This window comes from Amphimedon queenslandica, unplaced genomic scaffold, assembly GCF_000090795.2.
Source record: "Amphimedon queenslandica unplaced genomic scaffold, v1.1 AMPQUscaffold_13501, whole genome shotgun sequence".
Classification (NCBI taxonomy): domain Eukaryota; kingdom Metazoa; phylum Porifera; class Demospongiae; order Haplosclerida; family Niphatidae; genus Amphimedon; species Amphimedon queenslandica.
Window position 1 is genome coordinate 426,048 of NW_003546263.1, and position 20,799 is coordinate 446,846.

The window sequence follows — 20,799 nt, forward strand, 5'->3', positions numbered from 1 at the left end:
TGCTGAGGGAGTTAATGGTGTCATCCAGCACTACAACATTAGCATTACTGAAGTAGAAACTGGTATTGTAACACATTTCACAACCACCTCAGTTAGTTACACACTAACTGATCTACACCCATTCTATACATACAAGTGTACTATAGTAGCAGTTACTATTGGAGCTGGTCCTATTACTAGTCTGACAGTACAAATGCCAGAAGATGGTAATTAAAGCTTTTTTTTAATGAGTATTACTTCTTTTATTTATAGTTCCTTCTACTGCTCCGAACAATGTCTTAAATACTGAAGTGGCATCAAAAAGTCTTACCATTAACTGGGAAGTGTTACGTCTTGAAGATCAAAATGGATTGATTCGACATTATTTGATAAATGTGACGGAAACTGACACAGGATCTCAGTTCCAGTATACATCAACTACTATTGGCATTACTCTTGCTGACCTGCATCCTTACTACACATACAGCATCTCAGTATCAGCATTCACTATAGCTGCAGGTCCATGGTCTGACCCATTACTTGTTACAACTGCTCAAGATGGTAACTTTATAATTATATGACATAGTCTTATTTATATTCTGTGCTTTGTAGTACCTTCTAGTTCTCCCGTTAGCATTAATACATTATCTATTAGCTCTGTTGGTGTAACCCTTCAATGGTTAGCTCCTCCACTAAGTGAAAGAAATGGAATCATCATTGGATACAACATCACTATTGAAGACACAATGCTAAATACTTTGTTTATTTTGTACAGTTCAAAATTGAATGTCACAGTTAACTCACTTGAACCATACACAATGTACCAGTACAGAATCGCTGCATATACTGCTATTGGGCTAGGACCATACTCAGCCACTTTATTTTTTCAAACGCAGGAAGCAGGTAAAGACAGTTATAATTAATTTTTTAATGTTATTTTTTATTTTTAGCTCCTTCGGAGGCCCCAGAATCATTAACATTGGTTGATATTTCCAATACAACTGTAACACTTACATGGGACTCCCCTCCACTTGATGCTCACAATGGTGTCATTAGAAAATATATTATTCAGGTTGTTGACAGCAGTAATACCCAATCACTCTACAATGTAACTGGAAATACTATCACTATTACTACTTTACTACCTTATACTGACTATAATATTGCTGTGTCAGCATATACAGTTGCCAATGGACCTTTTAGTAGCTATTTATCTGTAACGTCTGATGAAGCAGGTATATTTATTTATATTTTTAATGCTAGTTTATTATGTGCTTCATATAGTTCCTAGTGCTCCCCCTGGTGCCATATCTGTAACAGCTATCGATCCATCAATTCTTAGCTTATCATGGAATCCTTTACCATCCTCTAGTGCTAATGGCATAGTTCGAGAGTATATTGTTGATGTATTTGTGCAGGATTCATCAGAGCACTATCAGTATTCCACTGTTAATACTAGTCTAACCTTAACTGAGTTACATCCATACTACACTTATACAGTGTACATTGCTGCAGTCACCATTGGCAGAGGACCATTTTCATCTGGACACACTATAAGAATGCCACAAAATGGTACGTATTTTAAATTTAAAACCAGTACTTTATTTGGTTGTGTTTTTGTTATAGCTCCTAGTGGTTCACCTAATAACATAACTGGCCTACCACTTAATTCTACTGCTGTTCAAGTGTCCTGGAATCCACCACATCTACATCTACAGAATGGAATCATTACATCCTACACTATTGCTTTATTAGAAATAAGTACCAATGCTACCCAATTATTTTCTCAAAATTCCCTTTATACTACATTCATCATTAGTGGACTGCACCCTTATTATGATTATAGTATATCAGTAGCAGCTTACACAGTCGGAGTCGGTCCAACATCTGTTACTACTGTCAGGACACTGCAAGATGGTAAGTATTACCGGGTACTTTATTAACAAAGAATAATTTATCGTTAAAATTTTTATAGCCCCATCAGCACCACCACAGAATCTAACTGTTAATGTATCCAGCTCAACTACTGTCTTGCTTCAGTGGTTACCTCCTGAACCCAATTCACAGAATGGCATCATTCAATTTTATGAACTCAAATTATACAATAGTGATACAGGTTCATCAGCTATTATTAATCCAGCAACAACAAATTATTTGTTAAGTTCTTTGCATCCTTTTTATTCATACACCTGCAGTATAGCTGCTGTTACAATTGGTACTGGTCCTTCATCTAAAAATATATCATTCCAAATGCTTGAAGATAGTTAGTCACAACCATATTGCTAATATAATTTTAATATTTTGCTTTCAGTTCCTTCTAGATCACCAACTAATATTAGAGTAGCTTCAATTACTTCAAGGAATGCTGTAATAATGTGGGGACCTCCATTATCTGAGCACCAAAATGGAGTCATAACAGGTTATACAGTAAGGATTAATAAGGAACAGTCAATGGAACCTCTGATTGTAACAACAACAACATCTAACTACCTTAATATTTCGTCTTTGGAGCCACATACTGAATACAGATTTGTTGTTTCTGCTAGCACCAGTCAAGGAGAAGGTCCCTTATCAAACTATACATCATTTGTAACTCTTCAAGATGGTATGTATGTCTTTTATTTTAATTGTATGTTCTATTTTATTTAATAGCTCCAACTGCATCTCCTTTCAATGTAAGAGTAACAGAAGACTCTATATTACCAAGTTCCTTTGGATTGGAATGGCAGAGCCCATCAAATGAACAGTTAAATGGAGAGCTAATTGGTTATCTAGTTATGGTAATAGAGCTGAACACTGGAGCCATATATACCAATCTCACATCCAACCCATATATTGTTCTGGATTATCTTCACCCTTATTACTCATACAACTGCTCTGTGGCTGCTGTAACTGTGTCAACTGGTCCTTTTAGTGATAGCATAATTGTACAAACAGCACAAGCAGGTAAGTATGTACAATATTTTGCTGTATCTAATATGTTTTTAATTGTTGTTACTCAGCTCCTAGTGGTCCTCCTTTATCAGTCAATGTGGCTACAATTAGTTCTAAAACTGCCGTAATAGTTTGGAATCATCCATTAGTAGATCAAATAAATGGTATTTTAAGCAATTATACCATTAGACTTTATGAAGTTGAAACATCACTATATTTTACATATTATACAAGCAACACATCACTCTCTTTGAATAATCTTCATCCATACTATGTATACAATGTATCTGTGGCAGCGATGACTGTAGAAATTGGACCATATTCCAATGATGTAGCATTTACTACTCTTCAAGATGGTAAAGCACATAATATTAATGATAGATTATCTTTTTAACTTAATGTAATAGTTCCAACTGGCAAGCCACAAAATGTAACAGTAACAACTGTAAATGCTACTAGTTTGGAGGTCCGATGGAGTCCAATTCCTTCAAACATGAGAAATGGTCTAATCGTATCATACTCTATCAATGTAACTGAAGTTGAAAGTGGCAGCACATCCTTTATTTATAACTATGTTGATAATGTCATTGTACTAACTGACCTTCACCCATATTATAACTACAGAGTACTAGTTGCAGGAGCCACTGTTATTGGCACTGGTCCATATGCTCTATCAGAAGGGCAAACAAATGCAGCAGGTTAGTGTCATGGATTTTTTTATTCAGAATCAAACAGTAGACTCAATCAGGGTGTATGTAAATATGGGGAGCAAATGTGCTGACTAACAATGCAATCCCAGTGCCTAATAGTTCAAGTGGTTTTTATTTTGGCAGAAAATTTGCATGAGCTAATGTTAATCAAAGTATACATATTAATTTTTTTGTTAATTCAAAATTTTGTCAAGTTTCATGTACTAAAGCTATGATACCATATACCTGGTTTATTTTGTGTGGAATGAATTTTTGTGCAGGCTCAAATCCACAAAAATTAATTCCACTTAATTTTATTAAAAATTAACAAAATTTAATGAGCAAAAAAATTTTGTTCAAGTTAGCTCCAAAATAATTTCTTTTTATTTTCTTAAAAGGCACATTAGGCCTACCATAAAACACAAAATTTGTAGATAATTATTTTAGAGCTTTCTTATTATTCTTATGTTATGTAAAATAGTTTGAGCAATTTTCAAGCAAAATTGGTGCTTTTAAAGCTGTGTAATTTTTGGGGAAAGCTCTGTTCTTAAGTTGCATAAATGTTTGCTGTGATTCCAAACAAAATTGTTTTTTCGTAAATTTTAATTTGATTGAAGATCATGTGCATAGTGTTTCATCTAAAATAATCCTCAATAAAACTTGTTAAAGTAAAGCCAAATGTACCGTCATGGTTTTTTCATTTGCTTAATAGTTAATTTTGCAACCATGACAGAGTATTATATATTATAATTGTTTTGCACACTTGACTAACTGTTATTGTATTCATAGCTCCAGTTGGACAGCCACAAAATATTTCTGTGAATGTTTTGAGTTCTTCAATGGTTCATATAATGTGGCTTCCACCACTTCCTGCACAACAGAATGGACTCATATCTTATTATGTTGTATCACTTTACTCAATTGAAACTTATGAAACATCGCAGTATAATACAAGTGAAGCTTTCATTCAACTTACTGGTCTGCATCCTTTTTATAACTATGAGTGCCATGTTGCTGCAGTTACTGTTGGACCTGGACCAAGTAAAATTACTACTTTCCGAATGGCAGAAGATGGTATAAGACCTAATCTATTGCTTTACCTTAATACTTTAATTTATAGTCCCACAAGGGCCACCACAAAATCTAACAGTTACCACTTTGAATCAAAGTACTATTCTCATTAGTTGGTCTCCTCCTGTTATCTCACTTCAAAATGGAATTATCAGATCTTACACTATCTACATATTCCACAATTTGACTGGATTAACAGACTCATACACACTTTTGAACACAACTACACACATTGTTACAAATCTGAAACCCTTTTCTGTTTATTCCATTAGTGTAGCAGCATCAACAATAGACATTGGTCCTTTTACTTCATTTGTACCAGTGATGCTCCCAGAAGGAGGTTAGTTTGTCAACAAATTATGTTCTGTAATGACAATGTATTGCTCTTTAGTTCCATCGCTGGCTCCATCTCAATTTGTGGCTGAGTTTGTTTCTAATGGAACAGCTCTTTATTTTTCATGGATACAGCTACCAATAGATGATATCAATGGAATATTGTTAGGATATCAGCTCAGTTGCAGTGGACAAAATGAACACACATTCTCTGATATTATAACTGGAACATCAGCTTATGCTTATGATGTAGACAAAAATACTCATTATACATGTCAAGTATGTGCATTCACTTCCGTTGGCTGTGGACCAACAGCTATGACACACATCAGCACATATGAGAACTGTGAGTGCTTAAATATTTGGTTATCATTTTCGTATTACATTTACTTTTAGCTCCTGTGGGACCTCCTCATTCTGTTTCAGCTAATACAACCAGCACTAGCATTTATCTTCAATGGAAGGCTCCGTTTGATCCTGACTCTGTCATTTTGAGCTATGTTGTATCATATCATTTGCTTTCAACTCCATTTGCAATTGAAACTCCCCGTCCAAGGGTCACTATTGCTGATTTAAAAGACACTTCGTGTTTAATTTCCTCATTGCTGGTATCATCTACATACCAAATTGACGTGTTTGCAGTTACAAAAGAAGAAACAAATGGACCTACTAGTGAACCAATAATCATTATAACTAGCTCTTCAGGTAAATTTATTTTCACACATTAGATCTATTTGTAAATGCATTTTGCCTAGGATCAATGTCACCCAAGAATTTAGAATGTTTACCAACAAGTTCAAGCAGTCTTTATTGTACTTGGCTGCCTCCTGAAGTAGTAGAATATGATATTCAAAACTACACTTTCCGTTACAGGCTGGCAGAAGGTTTTGATTATTATCCTGGCTATGGAACAACATTAGGTGTGTTAACATTTGAATCTGCCACTCTTCAGTACAGTCTTCATGGTTTGCAAGCACATGGAGGGTATATCATAGAGCTAGAGGCTAATCTCTTACCCATGATTGGGTCAGGATTTTCAGATTCTTCTGGTGAATCTGAGTTACAGATTTCTGATTATGCTGTCACAAAAGGATCTACCACTACTGTTAATTTGACTTATCCCGAAGGTAAAGAGTTATTATTAGAATTTTAATGTGATGTTGATACTTTTACTCCACTGTAGCTCCCTCAGCATCTGTGGAAGAGGTTAATATCCTTGTTGAAACTTCTAGAAGCATGAGAGTATCATGGAAGCCACCAAATAGAATAAATTGGAGAGGAAAAATTGAGTCATACAAATTGATTGCTACACATAATGAAGAAAACAGTGTTAACAAAAGAGCTGAGCCTTTATCTAGAGAAATATTAGTGCAACCAACCAATAATCACCCAGACCCTAGTTTAGCTAAAGAACCATTACAATTTGAATCTTATGTCATTGATGAATTAGAAGAAAGCTTTGAGTACTCCTTGTCCATTATCGTTACAAACCCTGCTGGTAATGCTATGCCTTCTACTCCAGTTCTTCAAAGAATGCCAGAAGCTGGTTGGTTGTAATAATTTTTTAATTCTTATATACATCTTTTTTTCTGTATGTAGCTCCATCTGGGCCACCTACTAATATTTCATTGCAAAGTGCTACATTAAATACTATAAATATCACTTGGCTACCTCCAAATTCAGTGGATGCTAACGGTGTAATTGTTGGCTATCAAATTATTTTTAATAGAACTATGATCAATGATGCTACAGAGCACTCACTGTCTTCCAGTCAAAATTTTTTCTTTAAAAGAGGTATTTATTTTGACAACTGTTTTACTGCTAGTATACTATTGATTTTCTGAAGGTTTACAGCAATATGAAGTTGTTTCCATTAAAGTGGCTGCAAAGACAATAGTTGGTCTTGGGCCTTATTCTGACATAGTATTTTTCCGAACAAAAGAAGGAAGTATGTGAAAGTATGCTGTATAAAGTTTTATTATGCCCTTAGTTCCAAGCCCTCCAATATCGTTACAAGCAGACATAATCAATGAAACATCAGTACTGTTAAAATGGGACCCAATAGAAAATGAGCCAGTCATTGATTATCATGTATTTTATTCTGGATACAGTCGTACTTCAAGTAGCACAGATGGACCTCATTTGATGATCGTAAAATCCTCTGAATCTCCTCAACTACTCATTTTAAATTTGATGCCAGGATATTTTTATCAGTTTATTGTAAGTTCTCTGTATAGTGATGTAGTTATAATTATTGTTATAATTAGGTCAGAGCCCGTAATAATGCTGGAGTCAGTGCTAATGCTTCTGTTGTGATTGTAGTTCCAGAGGTAGCTAAACCTAGTAAGTAAACAGCTGTTATTATGAGTGAAATATTATAACCTATACAGCTAGTACCATCAGTTCACAGCAAGGATTAGATTCATCTGATATCCTGACTTATGCTGTGCCAAGTGTTTCAGCTTTAATAATAATAATTGTATGCACAATAATGACAATCATAATCGTTGTGTCTTTGAAAAGAAATAGCAGAAAGAAAAAGTAAAAATATTTTATCACAATGTGTTTTAATGTCTCTTAATTAAAGGTTTATAATGTCAGATGAACCAACCATAACAATCAATCCAATTCACAATTTACCATCCAGTGAGACTGGTCCAGGAGTACCATTGAAGTCTCTTCAATTCAGGTCTGAACCAATAGTTGAGAATGATTATGAAGAGCTAAATCTTAACAATGAGGTATATCTATTATTGTTATTTATTTATTTCTTTATTTTTTGTTCATTATTAATTATCGTTGTTGTTGTTGTTGTTATTCAAGTACATGTTTTTTTAGATTGTAAACGAACGCCTGGATTGCCAAGGTTTGTTGTTATTGATTGCATTTTAAAATATTGATTATTAATAGAAGTCACTTCAAATAGTACAGATGAAGCAAGTGATGATGAGAAAGATAATGGAGGGAAAAAAGGACTTGAGCTTACTGTTATGTAATGCTACATACTTTCATTCTTCCCTTGTTTATTAACATTAATATGCTGCACGCTGCTATGCTACTAAAACTGATGCCTAATATATTTTTGCTTGTAATTAGTTGTAGACTACTTTGTGGAATTGTTGTATAGTTATTCTGTAATTTGTGGGGATATATTTCAGTGAATTTAGCTAATTGAGATCTGTTTGCTGAATTTTACTTTCTAACTTCATAGTACCATCCAAAGAATTGCCAAAATTTTAATTGCTAAACCTTTTTAGTTAATTTGCTCCAAATTTTCTTGTGACATAAACTGAAAGGAATTTTGAAAAGCTGCTGAGGATGTAAACAAGCCTCTGAGATATTTCCATCATCATCAAGTAATTAATACAAATATATATGCCACCTCTAAATCATCATCACAACATTTTTTAGGCGCCACCCCCCCCGTGCGACGAAGAGGCGGGGCCAGACTAAACATTTTATGTTTTAATGCTAGCCTATGGGCTATAATATGAGCTACCAAGTTGTACCTACTAGGTAGTCTCATGTGGTCAAACCCATCCCCTTCCCTTTTTGACATTTGGACCAAATGTCAAAAAGGGGGATGGGTCTGGCCACGTGAGACTACCCACTAAATAGGTGCATGAGTCAATCTGTCAATAGGGAATGCACTAGAGTATCTTCACTATCTTGCACTCATATGCGACATCCACAAATTTCTGATGCCATATAATGTGCATCAATTGCATTGACCTCAAATTTGAAGGGTGTAAGTCTATGTTGACATTTTGATGTTAATGACGAGTTTCGTTTATTTATTACCAAGCGTTAGCGCTTGGTATATGTAGGGTCATAGATGCTATAATACCATAGAGTATCTATGGTAGGGCCAGAGGCCTGATCAACAGGAAGTCTTTACAGGAAATAATTTCATCAAAATAATAAATATTTGGCATACTTTCACAAACATGGTGGCTATGATAACTACTATATTCCCTTTTGCCTCATAAAAAAATTAAGCAGGGTACATGGACGCTAATAAGGTCAAGTTTCTTAAAATGCTTTTGGAAACCATTTGGAGGAATAAAAACTACGGGTAAACGAGTCCAAAACTGTGTCCCATTTCTAATAAGGGCTCACGTGATACTAATTAAGTGACCTTTTGGCCCTGTCGAATATGCAAGTCATAGATAATAGAGTAAATCAAATACAATTGATTGTATTAAATCAATTTAATACAATCAAATGGCATTATAGCTACGCCCACGCGGAAGTTTCCAATCCCTTTCATTTGCTCTAATTTACTCTACTATAGGACGAGCACACCCCCAAAATGGCCGCCATCCCAGAAGCATTGAGTCTAAGAGTCTCGCTAGCCACCCCAATGACTGTAGGCTGGGGAATGGTCTGGCTAGTGAGACTACATTGAGCCCGGATAAATCTTCAGGAATTCTTTATGGCTTATCTGACGGTCCAGATGTCCTTTATAATTATTTTTATGAAAACAGATCAGTCTTATCAAAAGTAGTTAAAAACTTCCATAAAATATTTTTACGGCTAATGAATGCATATGCCTGCATGCACCAATTGTTCAATGAAGTTTCTCCGTCTTCTTCCACAGAACTACAAAGTAAACAGCCTATCTACTGACAGTCTGACGCCAATCACTTCAAGTGAGAAATTTTTTGTTAATAAACGTCAATAATATTTATTAGTTATCCACAGAGTTTTGTGTTTATTTTTCCTTCATTCTCTGCATAGTCTCATAGCGAAGGGGCGGGGCGACAAGACTATTCTCTTCATTACTTTAATCTCTTCAACTCTTCAAGTAAGGTAAATAAAGTAAATTGTCTGTTTTATACATTTATGGGTATGTTAAAGAGTAGGGCTTAAATGCCCTCTCCATTGCAGCCGTGTGAGTTAGATTAGGGAGTGGCTTGTGTGGACCGTGACCGTGGCCATGCCCTACTACTACCGTATAGCAGGTTTCTTTTGTTCGGTTAAACTTTCGTTTTCTATGGGGAAATCCAATTTTGTGGGTTTTATTTTTGTCCTTCTGATCTGCAAGAATTAAGCCACACCCAACAACCCCACCCATAACACCCACGTGTGCATGTGTTAGTGTTAACCCGACAAAGATGAACTCCGGATCGAGCTCTCCCACAGCGAATTTTGTGGGTTTAATTTTCGTTTTTGGAGCTTGGAGAACAAAAAGAACGAAAGTTTGACCGAACGGAAGAAACCCGCTATACAGTATTATATTTAGGCCACTGCAATTAGATTCATATCCGTTTTCCACCTGCATGGCTCCCTCTCACTATTTCATTACTGTAGGTAGCATTCACAGCTGCTAATATTTGCAATAATAAAATTGTAATTAAGTACCATGGCCCAACCGATAGCACATTGCTATAACAACAAGACCATGTGTTTACAGTCTTTAGCTGATTTTCTGTTCTTTAGCAGCTTTAGTGGAGCCTTTCACCAATAGCCACTTATTCTGTTTCTGTTTGCTTCTTGTATGAACCTCTAGCTCCAAGCTCCTTGCTGCAAATTGTTGCTGGTCGGTCGGTCATGATAACAAACCATACCCAAGCCAATAAACACCAATTGGAATGGGTGGAGAGTGCAAGTAGCAGTTCTGAAAAGTGCATAGTTAAAACAGCTTCGAAAAGACCAACAAGGGCTAGTAAGAGCAACTCAAGAACACTGCATCAGGATGCTTTGCTTTAATATCAAATCACATCTGCATGATAGTTGCTGGTCATGGTAAAAAATTGTGAATATTAGCAGCCACAAATATGTCCCCATGCAGTTCCCACCTATGATATTGCAGTTATTTGTACACAGATAAAACTGATGTGTTATATTAACACAGAAATTTTGTCCCAAGTTGTGACACATGTGTAGTTTTAACACATCAAACGTGTTATATTCACTTTTTAACATACTTCTCTGTGTTCAAATAACACACTTATGTGCTAAAATAACTTAATTTTTGTGTGTTATAATTTGGGAAATAAAATACCGTAGGTCTGGATATATTCCCAGTCATAAAAAATGCAATTAAAACCATGGAAACTGTTAGAGCGTAGCTATGACAATAAGACCAAGTGTTTAGTGTTCAGCTATTCATCTGTTTTTAGCAGCTTTACTTGGGCCATTCACTAATAGCGAGTCCTTCTCTATCTCTACCTCAGAGCTCTTTCAGCCTCTTTGCTGCAAATTGTTGCTGGTCCGTGTGCTGGTGATAATAAACCACACCCAAGTCAATATACTAGTTAGAATGGGTGGAGAGTCCCAAGATGCGGCGAGACAGTAGTTCTCAAAAGAACCGGTAAAAGCAGCTCCAGGGAGACAAAGGCTTAGTAACACAAGAAGAACAACAGCTCAAGAACACTGCAGCAAGGTGCTTTCCTTCAATATCACGCCGTTTTTAATTAAAATAGCACCTCGGTTTCCATGGTTTTTAATTGAATTTTTTGACTGAAAATAATTGCAGCCACAAATATATCAACCTACAGTGTGTCATTTAAACATCAATTTTATCAATGTATAAGCTATGATGAATAAATTAATAAACAAACCCACCCACCCACCCACCTCCGTAATGGGATACTATGATGGGAGTGTCCTTAGCGAGAGATCTTTATTATAATAAAAATATTCGTTATTTGTAATCCTTATTAATTAATTAGCAGGCATTGCCACAGTGAAATAAAAAGGTGGATATGAAACGGGAAGGAGTCATGAGCAAATGGTCAATAAAATGAGATTGTGCTCCTATCCAGCAGCAACTTATGGATGCAGCTTAAAGCCTGTGACTGTTTCTACAAGTATGCTACATGTATGTGTACACTAATTAACCTGTTTTGTATCCTTTAATGTTTGACGTTTATTTAATAAAAAGCCCTAAGTACTCAAGTAAAATCCAAGTACATTTGAAAAATACGTGTATAATTACAAGTACATATTGCTTTTATTAATAGAATTTAAGTATAAGTTTGATAAGTACGATAACGTGTGCCTTTTAAAATAGATTTAATTACATAATTACAAACAATTTTTAATCAATTTTGCATTAATTCTTTAAGACATGTTGTATAGTGGGAAATTTTGGAAATTTGAAGGGAATTAAATTAGGTGAATTTGACATTTTGATAGCCATATGCCAAAATAAAAATCCACCAATCACTAAAATTTAGCTATTCACCAAATTTAACTCCCTCAAAAATGTCCCGCTATATGGTAAGTCCTTTAATACATGTACATGCACATGTAGTTTAAAGCTGCCAACTGGTTTCAGGTTAACTTAAGGCCTTTCTACACTTGTCCACTTTGGATCCAAAATTAAGACAAAATCCAGGATTAAAGCAGGATTAGCTTGTTCACACTTGTCTTGAATCAGGATTGAAGCTAGATCCAGTCAATCCACATCCAGATGGATTGAAGTGGATTGATCGCAATTAAATATTCATAACCTGTAGAAGCCAATGCAGTTTAATTCACTTTTAATTCTTCAAAGTAGCTTAGTGTGAACACAACCAAAGAGGATTCTATTTTAGTAGGTTGCAATTCTGGATTCAAAGTGGACAAGTGTAGAAAGGCCTTTATTATGTAAAGATGCAGTTCTCATATTGTATCTGCATGACATGTAGACTTGCTCAGAGTGTCATGTTTATATTCTTGTACATGTATGTGCAATTCATACATGGGGTCAATTACATTAAAATGTAATCTATTACAATTACTATTACCAGAAAATTTTTGATATTACTATTACATTACTTGACTAAACTAAAGTAATTACCTTAAGCCTACTATTTTTAACGTCTACTAAATTTAGCTATATTAGCGAGAGAGCTTTAAATCGCTAAATTAAATAGACGCCAAAATAATTGTTATTCATTATAATGGTTATTATTTATAGTTAATTTGGTTAAAAACGCTAAAATTAGTAATGCTAAACATGACTTTTGCTGATTTCGCTAAAATTAGTAGACGCAAATAATAGTAGGCTTAAGGTACATGTATGTTACTATTACTTGACGTTTAATTACTATTACTATTACTTTATTATTGTATTTGGATTATATTACTATTACTTCTATGTGAAGGTACGTGTACATAAATAAAACCTTTTGACAAAAAAACGTGCTCTCTACACATGACTAAGTGACTTCAAAAGAATCAGGTGTGCCACAAAGTCCCTCCTGACAGTGGCACTGACAAATTGATACCTATTGATTTCTATGAACTGTCAAGTGCAGCATGCATCTAATCAACACATATTACATTGTAATTTCTATTATAATTACTATTACTGAGAGTCTATTTCATATTACTATATTAATATTACAATGGACTTCGTTTTTTCAATTACTATTATATTGCTATTACACCAATATTTTGTAATCATTACTATTACTATTACTATTACATATTACACCATGTCTGATGTGCATTTGAAGAGTCCATATTTTTTCACTCAGTTTAAGTATACACACGAACAAACTACACTTGGCTTCAGTTACATAGTACATGTATACTAGCCATTTTTGTCAATACTTGTAATTTTTCTACCCAATACCCACTCAAACTCTTATATGCAAACCTTCACTATTTATTTTATTCAAACTCCAAAAAATGAATGTACGTGTACATGTACTTTCATAACCATGCCTCCAACTCTCCTTAAGACACACAAGTTCATGATTTCATTGATGTGATGTACATGTAAACATTGTCAGATTTATACTCATAATGTTCTCTCTCCATCCCTCAGTTCCTCCCTCCCCCATGTGCTCCCTTTCTCTCTGTCCCTTTCTGTCTTACACTGGAGCTCCATCAATAAACATACATGTAGGTAAGCTTATAATATTTACAATTTAATTCTTCCTTTATTTCCTGTACATTATGCATGACACTTCAATTTACAAGTAATGCCACTTTATTCAAATTTTCAAAATTTTTTGAAGGACTCATACACATAATAACATAACTTTTCCTTATTCAACTTAAGTTAACCTAGCCTGGAATCATTGCATGGAATGCCACTTCTGTCAAGTTCTTTCATTCCAATACTGTCACATTTTCATGCTTTCTTAACATGACTTGTAATCAGATTATAACTTATTGTAACAAAAATGTTCAGTATCACACTTGTTCATAATACCGTATACGGCATATATTTTGCGGGGATTAAATTTCGCGATTTTCGCATTTTGGAAAAATTTGTCAAATTAAAATCCAGAAAATAGCATGCTGATTGTATAGTAGGTGTAGTAATTACATTAAAATCACGAAATTTTTATTCGCGAATTAAAAATTACAGCCAAATTACGAAATTTTACACCCGCGAAATATGTGCCGTATACGGTAATACAATTAATTTTTTAGCGTTCTTGTTATCTTCTTTTAGGTCTCCTGTAATGAATACAACATTTCAAACTCCTCTCATTAAATTATATTTCTGTTAAACATAGATCTAATTTTGTAATATTGTTTATTTTACTTACTTTTCAATAGTTTAGCATGCTTCTTTTCAACTGCCTTGGATGTACTTTCTGGATGTACCTAAAAATTAATAAATACTCTTCCAAATTGTACCAAACAACTGGTTTAAAGTTATTGCTCAACAAAAACAGCGTTGTTCATTTTAAAAAGGATGGAAACTAGAACAAAAATTTTTAAAAATTATTTAGTGTAGGGTTGAGCCTCTGCTGGTTTGAACCTATAAAATGAATTCAAACAAGCCCCTGTAGGGTTGCATCACCATTGAAACACCAACACGTCAACCCTACACTGCACATAGGCGGCGGCAGGGTCGGGCATGGACGGGCAATGCCCGACCAAAAATTTTGGCCGGAAATGAAAATTTAATTAATGACATCATTTTTAGTCATAAATAATTACCATGGCTAGCAAGAGACAGTCTTTTCTGCTTTCCTTTGTCAACAAGCCTTCCAGGAGGACCAGGACTAGCATTTTACAGGTTGGATAGAGCTTTACAGATAAGATAGGGGGCCTTTTAGGCTCATTTTTATGCTATACCATATTGTATGAGTGCGTTGAGTATACGCCCAAAATACGTGGGGAAAAGTGGGTGTGGCCAAAATCGCGGCGCGCTTCGCGCGCCATTTTTTGCCCGACTGCTCCTTAAATCCTGCCGCCGCCTATGACACTGCAGGTTTGAAATGGCCTATAGCAGCACTGGTGAGTATTGCTATCAATGCTAGTGAGGCAATTAAAATAATTGAATGTTTCAATTAAGTTTAAAGTAATGATAATGATTGGGCAACATTATACCTGCAGTGTAGTGTTGACATTTTGGTGTTTCAATGGTGATGTAACCCTACAGGGGCTTGTTTGAATTCATTTTATAGGTTCAAATCCAGCAGAGGCTCAACCCTACACTAAGTATTTTTTACAATTTTTTGTTCTAGATTTATAGCTACAATATTCAGCTAAAATTTAATACTAGATCTAATTTTCCACGCCTACATATATATTTAATTAACCTAGATAAACTTACCAGTTACCACCCCTACATCTGGCCATAAATACAGTATGGATGCCATGCATCAATGTGCATTCCACCTCAATTTTTATGGGCGCAAGCCTTATGTTGACATTTTAATGTCAATATTTACTCTAATACATTAGGGTAAATTAAATCTAATACATTTTACCAAGAGTAGATGATAGTTAATATTTAAGATAATTATTAACCATAGATACCATAGGTAACTAACCCCGCCTACATGGCATCCATGATCTGGCTTCGCACCGGCCACTATAAATACTGCCGAAATTCACTACAAATCGTAGTGATATCTCTGATAGAATGACCGGCAATATGTGCCGTTTAATATGCTTCTTAATTTTCTTTTGCTCAGTGAATGGTTCTGTGGACTTTACTACAGTTGAAGGTACGAATGGCTCTGCCATAGTCGTAGCAAGCATTGCGAAAATATCTCGCACATCGATTTTTACCGACAATGATCAACAGATGTTACGGCGTATTGCCTATGCCGAAACTAAAGATGGAAATGATCTTAGGACGTATTCATCCAACGAAAACGGTGGGATCTGGCGAGTTGGTGAGTCAAAATATGCTGCTACCAAAGATACCAGCTCTAATCGACATCTTGAACCAAAAATCCAAGCAATATCAACCACCTTTGGCATTGAATGGCTTTCCACTAATTGGACTGATTTAAGGAAGCCATTTTATTCTGCTCTTGCTGCTCGACTTTATATGTTAGTCATCACCCAATCAATTCCACTGGCCTCTAACATTAATGGCCAGGGAAGCTACTGGGCTAACTACTTCACAAGCTCTGGTGGGACACAATCAGATTATGTGACTGCTGTCAATGAATTACTGATTTTGCAGAGTAAGTTGTATGATTCTATATAATTATTATATCTATACCTACTATAATTTTATAGATTGTAGCGTAAATGCACTTGATTTATATTTTGTCATGGATGCATCTGGTAGTGTTGGATCATCAAACTTTCAACTCATGAAAAACTTCGTCTATAACATTGCTAATAGTTTTAATGTTGGCAGTGATAGTGTCCGTGTTGGTGTAATGTCCTTTGCATCATCCAATTCTTACCATTTCCACCTAAACACTTACACAACAAAATCATCTGTACTCACTGCTATTAATAATTTACCTTATAGTGGTGGGTACACATACACAGGACAAGCTTTGGATGGAATGAGGACTAGAGGCTTCTCTACATCAAACGGTGCACGTCCCAGTAGTCAAGGAGTACCACGGGTGGGGATTGTTATAACTGATGGACAATCAACCAATCCTTCTGCTACTCTAACAGCAGCTACTAATGTACATAATGCTGGCATCATTGTTTTTGCTATTGGCATTGCAGGAGCAAATCAAAATGAGCTCAACGCTATTGCATCTCAGCCATCTTACGTGTCTTTCATTTCCTCATTCAGTTTGGCACTACTGAACTCACTTCAATATACTATTAGCCAGGAATCTTGTGTTGGTAAGTCAAATTGTACTTTGTAAATTACAAGCATAAATTTACTTCTAAAATTTATTTATTATAGCATCACCTGATGTTAATTTGGGCGAGACTATTTCAGATAATATTGGATCTGGGGAAACAAAGTACCTCAATTACCCACTCCCTAATAATGATCAAGGCATTACTATTGTCCTTAATGTGACAAATGGTTCAGCTACATTGTATGCATCAACAGTTGTTTCCACTCCTAATGAAGCCTTTCATGATGTTCAAATTACAACTGACAGATATGAAGATGTCTATATTGATCCAGCTAACCTAACAAATCCTTCCAGTGCTGATACAGTGTATATTGCCATTGAGGGTACTAGTAATAGCGGTTCAAATCAAGTGCAAGTGAGTGCAACTCAAGGAGACACTTCTACTGGTAAGATAAATGTGTATCTACAATTCATAATAGTTATATAAGATATCAAGTATGCTATTAAACTGCTTGGCTTACCCCATTTGGTTAGTTTGTAGTGTTCAACAAACTTTTAAGCGAGTGAAAATGATTTTAATGAAAATGTAATCACCTTATTCTAATTATATTCATTGTTTAGACCCAGTAGCAATAGAAAAATTCACCAAAACAAACTTTTCCAAGAATTTTGGTGCAACTATTACAGTAGTATGCAGAGCTAGTGGTAAACCTCTACCGGCCCTTATTTGGAACAAAGGCGGCGTTCCCATCACAGCTTCTAACGTCTATGCGACTAACACTATTATCAGTAACACTACTATTCAAAGTGTCATTACTATTACTAATATTAATTTTGACAATGAGGGTATTTATCAGTGCATCGGAACAAACACTTTACCAGGTGGACTGACATCTTATTCAAAATCATTCACATTAACTGTAATTGGATGTAAGTTTCATGCATAGTGTTGTCATGCAGTCATTTTTGATTTAAAAATCATGTAATTGTTTCAAAATAAGTGACATAAGACTTTTTATATTGCATAAAGCTTTTATTTTAACCTAATGATTAGTTCTGAGCATTAAATTTTTAACCAAAAGTCAACGAGTTTCACAAAAATTATTATAATTTAGAATTTCTCTAATTTTTACAATGTAAGCTAAAGTAGAGAAGCAATTTTAATTTTTATTTATTATTTTTATAGTGATTGTTACCAACTTTACTGGAATTCCAATAAGTTCTACTTCAATATATCTCAGCTGGGCACTGCCAGCAGGATACACTCCTCAGTATTACTTAGTGAATGTTAATGAACTAGAGACAAATCATTCCTGGACCTTTCATGCTGTAGAGAGTTGGGCCAATATTATATCCTTACATCCTTACTATACATACGGTTGCAGTGTGGCTGTTGTTTTGAATGAAACATCTCCATATTCAAAATACATTTTTGTCACCACACATCAATCAGGTAAAAATTATTTCTTTTTAACATTTCTATTATTTTGCAACAGTGCCCACTGGAGTCATACAGTTTCCTGTTCTAAACCCAACTTCATCTTCTGAGCTTAATGTTACATGGATGGCCCCACCATTGAATCAACAGAATGGTATCATTTCGTACTATATTGTTGTGATTACGGAAAAAGCTACTAACATTACATATCATAACACAACAAATTTAACTTGGTTTTATTATTTCAATCTTCATCCTTATTATGAATACAGTATTGATATTGCTGCTGTAACTATTGATATCGGGCCATTTTTAACAGGAATTAATGTGACTATGCCAGAATCAGGTATTTTATTTTATTGCACAAATGCTACTTTCTTTATATTCATAGCACCTTCTTCTTCCCCTATTGATGTTCATGCTGCTAATATTAGCTCATATTCTGTTAACATTTCGTGGTTACCACCTCCAGCAAATCGTCAGAATGGAATCATAAGGTGGTATGAAATACTAATTTATGATCCAGAGTCTGAGATATTCGATCTAACAGTTTCAACCACATATGCTGTAATTACTGGTTTGTCTCCTTACTGTAATTACATTGTGTCAGTCAGTGCATATACTGTTTCCAATGGACCTTATTCTGAATGGATAACTGTTACTACTTCGGAAGATGGTAAGATTCATTTTACTAATGCAGATAACAATTACTTTAATCATTATATTTTAGCTCCTAGTGCTCCACCTGATGACTTAAATGCAACAGTGACCTCTCCTTACTCAGCATTACTGACCTGGGATCCACCTCCTAATGACCAGATGAATGGTGTTATTATAAGCTATGTCATCAACGTAGTTATACTTGAGACTAGAGAAAATTTCACCTTGTACTCAAACACTACTTCATTGTTTGTTGATGGTTTGAGGCCTTTTAGAACGTTTGAATGTATCATTGCTGCTGTCACTAATGTTGGTGTTGGACCATACAGTGCAATCTTCACATTGTCTACTCCTCAAGATGGTAAGTAGAGGATTATTGTGGTTATTTTATTACATACTGTTGTATAGCTCCATCTAGCTCGCCTGTGCAAGTTCGTTCCATGTCAGTCACATCAAGAAGCTTCTCATTGTATTGGGATCCACCTTCCTATGATGATCAGAATGGTGTTATAAACTATTATATTATTAGAATAATAGAAGTTGAAACTGATGTAACATCAGAATACACATCCTATACTACAGTTATCTCTCTTTCATCTCTTCATCCAGCCTATACCTATTACTGCAGCATTGCAGCCTACACAGTTGCTCTTGGACCATTTTCCATTCAGTTCAACATAACCACTGATGAAGATGGTATGTAATAAACAAACAGTATAATGTATTGATTTGTATTCATACATGTAGTACCAACTCAATCTCCAGTTAATTTTGTTGGTTCTGTACTTTCTTCTTCATCTGTGTCTTTATCTTGGAATCCACCACCAGCAGAAAGTCAAAATGGAATAATAATTTCTTATCATATAAATCTAACAACATTAGCAACTGGCTCAGTGTCTCTCTACACAAGTTATGACACTGCATTACAAGTCAAGGGACTAGTCCCATACACTACTTATACATGTCTAATAGCAGCAGAGACAAGCATTGGAAGGGGACCATACACTACTATAATCTCTTTCACCACAATGGAAGATGGTTAGTACATTATTATATGCTAATATTGTTTGATTTAATTACATTTTAGCTCCAACATCATCCCCAGTTATAAGTTCCCATTCTATAATTGATTCACACTCAGTGGCCATACACTGGAGCCCTCCTTCAATCAATCATCACAATGGAATCATTAGAAATTATATTGTTCATATAGTGGAAATGTCTGGAAGCAGAAATGCAGTCAGAGTTTATAACACTACTGCTACTACTGTTGTAATTGGATCACTGATACCATCTTATGCATACAAATTTTTTATAGCAGCTTCTACTGTAGCTATTGGACCATATACATCTGTTGTAATTACATTGCCTGAAGATAGTAAGTTTTTTTATTAAGTAATTGACTATTACTGTGTGCATGTAGTTCCAAGTGGCTATCCAAAGGAACTTGCTGTCAATGATACTACCTCAGACTCATTCACATTGACTTGGAACTCTTTACCATATGAAGAACAGAGTGGTGACATTATCGGCTATGTTGTTAATGTCACTCATGCTGATACTCTTTCAACTGTACAGTATTACACAATTCTCACTAGTATTGTAATCACTGGTCTTGATCCTTACACCACATATGTTTGTGTTGTAGCTGCTGAAACTTCCGTTGGTGTAGGACCTTTTAGTCACTTATTCTTTATACAAACAGATGAAGCAGGTAATGATGATT

General features: G+C 35.0%; 2 protein-coding genes and 1 long non-coding RNA gene across 8 annotated transcripts in view; all 3 read left to right on the top strand.

Annotated features, from left to right (window-relative positions):
* Positions 1-8,183, top strand: part of LOC100633501 (titin-like) — a 14,133-nt gene extending 5,950 nt beyond the window's left edge. Inside the window, exons 15-39 of the mRNA XM_019993076.1 lie at positions 3-206; positions 253-540; positions 592-882; positions 930-1,214; positions 1,264-1,551; positions 1,606-1,896; positions 1,955-2,242; positions 2,291-2,584; positions 2,632-2,925; positions 2,982-3,269; positions 3,321-3,611; positions 4,392-4,676; positions 4,723-5,013; positions 5,065-5,352; positions 5,403-5,711; positions 5,762-6,133; positions 6,190-6,552; positions 6,606-6,800; positions 6,853-6,954; positions 6,997-7,226; positions 7,274-7,349; positions 7,397-7,547; positions 7,594-7,747; positions 7,845-7,872; positions 7,917-8,183. Coding sequence (XP_019848635.1) covers positions 3-206; positions 253-540; positions 592-882; positions 930-1,214; positions 1,264-1,551; positions 1,606-1,896; positions 1,955-2,242; positions 2,291-2,584; positions 2,632-2,925; positions 2,982-3,269; positions 3,321-3,611; positions 4,392-4,676; positions 4,723-5,013; positions 5,065-5,352; positions 5,403-5,711; positions 5,762-6,133; positions 6,190-6,552; positions 6,606-6,800; positions 6,853-6,954; positions 6,997-7,226; positions 7,274-7,349; positions 7,397-7,547; positions 7,594-7,747; positions 7,845-7,872; positions 7,917-8,002 — 6,032 coding nt within the window. The 3' untranslated portion in view covers positions 8,003-8,183. The remainder of the gene's footprint in view (positions 1-2; positions 207-252; positions 541-591; positions 883-929; positions 1,215-1,263; positions 1,552-1,605; positions 1,897-1,954; positions 2,243-2,290; positions 2,585-2,631; positions 2,926-2,981; positions 3,270-3,320; positions 3,612-4,391; positions 4,677-4,722; positions 5,014-5,064; positions 5,353-5,402; positions 5,712-5,761; positions 6,134-6,189; positions 6,553-6,605; positions 6,801-6,852; positions 6,955-6,996; positions 7,227-7,273; positions 7,350-7,396; positions 7,548-7,593; positions 7,748-7,844; positions 7,873-7,916) is intronic.
* A 1,098-nt stretch (positions 8,184-9,281) lies between these two features.
* LOC109580213 (uncharacterized) lies at positions 9,282-14,533 on the top strand. 6 transcript variants are annotated; one of them, XR_002184128.1, is made up of 6 exons: positions 9,282-9,509; positions 9,607-9,658; positions 9,747-9,818; positions 11,687-11,821; positions 13,771-13,847; positions 14,407-14,533. It is a non-coding gene; the product is annotated as an uncharacterized LOC109580213 (long non-coding RNA). The 6 variants fall into 6 exon arrangements; XR_002184126.1 differs by having other exon boundaries at positions 9,282-9,658; positions 9,701-9,818; XR_002184127.1 differs by having other exon boundaries at positions 9,282-9,658; positions 13,771-13,851.
* Positions 14,534-15,181: 648 nt separating this feature from the next.
* Positions 15,182-20,799, top strand: part of LOC100633626 (phosphatidylinositol phosphatase PTPRQ-like) — an 11,508-nt gene continuing 5,890 nt past the window's right edge. The window contains exons 1-13 of the mRNA XM_019993077.1: positions 15,182-15,200; positions 15,884-16,384; positions 16,440-17,012; positions 17,077-17,421; positions 17,597-17,905; positions 18,162-18,428; positions 18,472-18,759; positions 18,805-19,089; positions 19,144-19,434; positions 19,482-19,769; positions 19,821-20,111; positions 20,161-20,451; positions 20,497-20,783. Of these exons, the coding sequence (XP_019848636.1) occupies positions 15,182-15,200; positions 15,884-16,384; positions 16,440-17,012; positions 17,077-17,421; positions 17,597-17,905; positions 18,162-18,428; positions 18,472-18,759; positions 18,805-19,089; positions 19,144-19,434; positions 19,482-19,769; positions 19,821-20,111; positions 20,161-20,451; positions 20,497-20,783 (4,035 nt within the window). The remainder of the gene's footprint in view (positions 15,201-15,883; positions 16,385-16,439; positions 17,013-17,076; positions 17,422-17,596; positions 17,906-18,161; positions 18,429-18,471; positions 18,760-18,804; positions 19,090-19,143; positions 19,435-19,481; positions 19,770-19,820; positions 20,112-20,160; positions 20,452-20,496; positions 20,784-20,799) is intronic.